This window comes from Gekko japonicus, unplaced genomic scaffold, assembly GCF_001447785.1.
Source record: "Gekko japonicus isolate JY-2015 unplaced genomic scaffold, Gekko_japonicus_V1.1 scaffold144, whole genome shotgun sequence".
Lineage (NCBI taxonomy): Eukaryota > Metazoa > Chordata > Lepidosauria > Squamata > Gekkonidae > Gekko > Gekko japonicus.
The window spans coordinates 810,540-814,576 of record NW_015162478.1 but is presented as its reverse complement, the minus strand read 5'-3'; the positions used below and the strand labels follow the sequence as shown (position 1 = coordinate 814,576).

The window sequence follows — 4,037 nt, the reverse complement described above, 5'->3', positions numbered from 1 at the left end:
CTTCTTCTTCTTCTTCTTCTTCTTCTTCTTCTTCTTCTTCTTCTTCTTCTTCTTCTTCTTCTTCTTCTTCTTCTTCTTCTTCTTCTTCTTCTTCAGTGTATGTGTCAGCATTTGATAAAAACACAAGTAACAGTGAACAAGCTTCCCAAAAGACCTTTCCCAGCAACAAATAACTAGTGTGGTTGCAATCTATAGTGCTCTCAGTTGATGTGGAACAATAATTAGTCCTGGCTGGCGCCCTACAAAAATAAACTAGGAAGTGCCCTAGAATTCTCTGTAAGATGCTTAGATTTTTGAGACTAATATACAAGTATCTTCAGTCAAAGTTATTAGGGATATGTGCTTGGATATATCTGATCCAAAAACATTTCGGCATTTGGTATTCTTGGAATACCGGTATCTGGGTCCCATATATTTCCAGAAATATTTGGGAATATCTTGGGCCATCATTTTAAGGATACCAGGCTGGGTTTTTTCCTTCTTTAACAAGCTTCCTGGGCTGGGGGAGCAAGTGGGGAGGGAGGCATTTCATCCAGCCTAGGGAAGGCAGTTCCCAGCTGGCATGAGTCTTGTCTATTCGAGAGAAGGCAGCTCATTGCTGGTGCAAGCCAGGACCAACTGCAGGTCTGGCTGGCTCCTTCTCCCTCCCTCTCTTGTGGGGCGGGACACTTTTCCAGGGCTGTTTTTTCCTTTCAGTTTTCACCCCTACAAGAATGGTTTAGGGGTACCTTGTTCAGGGGCTTGTAGAACTGGACCCCTTGGTCCAATTTACTTGAAACTTGAAGGCCTTTAGTAGTCAAACAGCACTAGGGGGCTTGCAGTGTTGGTGTCATCTGATTGAAAAACAGCCACTCAGACTTCCATCTGGGGAAGCCATGCCATTCTTCCTGAGGCAAAGCTTGTTCTTCTAAATGGGTATCAATTCTATCTGTAATAATGAGTTCTTTCCATTTTTCAGAGCAGAGGCAGAACTTAGACTGACAGGTCTGTAATTTCCTCGATCCTTTTATTTTAAAGGAAAGAAAAAATGGTGTTACACTTGAAGTCTTCTTGTTTTAAGAAAAGCTGATAGTGATCTAATAACACTTTATGACTTAAAGGCACATTGATATCTGAGTTCTTTTAAGAATTCTTGGGAGAATACCATTCAGCTTCAGTAACATCTTTGTTTTTTGCCAGCTTACGTTAGTTGTGACCCAGTTTTTACCCAATAAATTTTCACACAGGAATTATACTACTGGTATACCTGATAAGGCTGTTTATACAGCAAGATTGCGTATAAAGCACTTTGAACACTGAAAAAGTAAAGGTAAAGGTTCCCTTGCTCGAAAGCCAGTCGAATCCGACTCTAGGGTTGCGGTGCTCATCTCCGTTTCAAAGCCGAAGAGCCAGCGCTGTCCGAAGACGTTTCCGTGGTCATGTGGCCGGCATGACTAAACCCCAAGGCGCACGGAACGCTGTTACCTTCCCACCGAAGTGGTCCCTATTTATCTACTTGCAATTTCTTGCTTTCGAACTGCTAGGTTGGCAGGAGCTGGAACTAGAGACAGCTCCTTATTAGTATGATGTGTTTATATGTTTATATGTGTTATATGTTTATTAGTATGATGTGTTTATATGTTTTATTTGTTTTAAGTTGTTTGAGTTGGGTGAAAAGGCAGTATACAAAATATTTTAAATAAAAGTGAACAATAAACATGCAATAATTGGCTGCTTGTGTTGGGAGGGTTCATCCTCAGTTTGTTCAGAATTCAGAAGCTCAGCCGTAGAGGCAGTGAGCTAGTCTTATTGGCTCGGTTTTAAGCCAGTGCTGCATTATAAAACAGTTTGATATATTGATTCCTCCTTTTGTCAGTTTTGTTCTGGATGAGGGTTTCATTCATTTTCTTTCTTTTAGTCAGCATAAAGACGTAAACACATGTTGGGTTGCATCCAGACTGTGTTAGGAATTTCCACTGATTCCCCCTTCCTGCTGCTTAACACCCCCCCTTACGTCGTTCCTCAGGGTCCCCAGTCCCAAAGGAGAACCATTCTGTGGAGATCAGTGGGTTGCAGTAGGAAGGGGGGAGGCAGAAAATTTCCATTCTCCCACTGAAAAATGTAGCACACCCTCGTTCTGCAACCTCTCGAGCTCCCGTGTAGAAGTTTGCTGTCTGTATGCAAGGAACCTACTCCTGAAGGTTCTGTGCAACGTAAGGAGCGCCATGCCCCATAAAGGAGCAGAGCAGTGGAATTTTGCACTGGTTACGGGTCCTCTTCTTGCCCTGACATCCACTGTATGTAATAGACTGTCCAGGTCTAGAGAATTTTAACAGCAGATAAGCAACCTGTGATTTCTGCACCATATATTTAGACTAATTGCGTCTCTTCTTTTCTCATTTTAGATCAAACTATGATGACTGGAGACCCGCTCTTGCCAGTTTGCTTCAACCCATCCCATTCCCCAAAGAGTAAGTTGGTGACAATAAGATGTTTCTTTGGGTCTATTTTTTTTTAAGTATTTGTTAAGTTTCAGTCTAATCTTAAGGTTCTAATGACAGTTTAAAGCTCAGGCATCAAAACGCAAGGGCTTTTCCAAATCTTGGGGATGATAATGTTCAGTGAGGGTTTTGCAGAAATTTCGAGACAGAAAGTCTGTTCCGAAAGGGTCTCGTTTGCTGCCTTCATCGCTTCACGTAGTATTGGGACGTAACACCGCAGTCCAAAGTGTGTTCAGAAAATGCCACTGATTTCAGTGGATTCTGTTTCCAAACAGTTACCCTGTTCCAGCAAGCCACCTTCGCCATGCCTTGAGTCAGGGTCCCACTGAACAGGGCGTCTGCATCTTTTGATGGGAATACTCTCCACCGGTTGTTATATGTGGCGAGTTGCCTACAAATGGGGCTGGTTTGTGGGCTAGTGAACTTAGCATCAGTCCTCCAATGGTTGATGGTGAATGAGTCCTCATACCATCGTAGGGTAAATCCAGAATGTGTCATTAAGGTTCCAATTTAAGAGTTTTCAGAAGTGCATTTGGCACTTTATTTCATACAATTCAGACTGAGTTTTGGTTTAAAAAAATTCTAACACATAATGTCTGAACCACAGTGTCTATTGTACTTTCTTGATCCTACATGTTTTGTGTTGTGTACGAAAGGCCACTTTAATTTGAATGGGAGGGTGTTTTTAGTCATATGTGTATTCACTTTCAGTTAGAACTAAATGATCTAGTTACCTAAGCTGATATAATTAGTATGTGGGTTAATGGGAAATGCTTTCAAATACAGTAAAAAAGTTTTTGTTAACTCGAAAACTCGGTTAACCGGTATGACCAGGACCAATGTTCCCTCTAACTTTTCCCCCTACTGAGCAGAGCAGTTCACATCCTGAGCAGAATATAACTGCTATAATCTTAAAATGGGCAGTGGACAGTGCAAGACCCAGCGTGGGTCCAGATTGCTGCTGAGCAGGGCTTCCTGTGTTAATGAGCGGCCACTCACATGCACAACTTAGAGGGAACAGTGCCCAGGACCCACCAGGTCCTGGGCATGGTTGCTTCGATCTCGGCATTGTTGCTGCTGGCCAGAAGACACCACCTGGTGGTAGCAAGCAGTGGGTGGTGGTCAGTGCCAAGTGGGACTTGGTCAGGACTCACCCAGTGCTATCTACTTAGTGCTGCTGCTGAGCAGCAGGAACAGCACTGAGCAGGCGACAGTGAAAAGAGCTACGTCAACTGTGTCCCAAGACATGACCACCACCCATCTGGCGCAGCTGCCCATTTGCCAGTGCCGCCTGGTAGAAGCTTTGTTAACCAATCCCTCATTCCCAAAGAGTGCTGCTTAACAGGGCTTTACTGTGATATTTAAGGAGTGGGCCTATTTATTTATATATTATTTTATTTAAGGCATTTTTGTGCTGCCTCTCTGGATCCCACTCTCGAAGCAGCTGGTGGATCATATTTTAGTATCCAAATGTCATCATCATCATCATTTACATAGTGCTTCCAGTGTTCAGTTGCTGGAGAGAGTGGGTCAGGAAGCATCGTTAGCTCCTGCTGA

General features: G+C 43.2%; 1 protein-coding gene across 1 annotated transcript in view; it reads left to right on the top strand.

The window, feature by feature from the left end:
* The window catches only part of CMIP (c-Maf inducing protein), a 208,647-nt gene that overhangs the window by 182,373 nt on the left and 22,237 nt on the right, over positions 1–4,037 (top strand). The window contains exon 11 of the mRNA XM_015405806.1: positions 2,385–2,450. Within this exon, the coding sequence (XP_015261292.1) occupies positions 2,385–2,450 (66 nt within the window). The remainder of the gene's footprint in view (positions 1–2,384; positions 2,451–4,037) is intronic.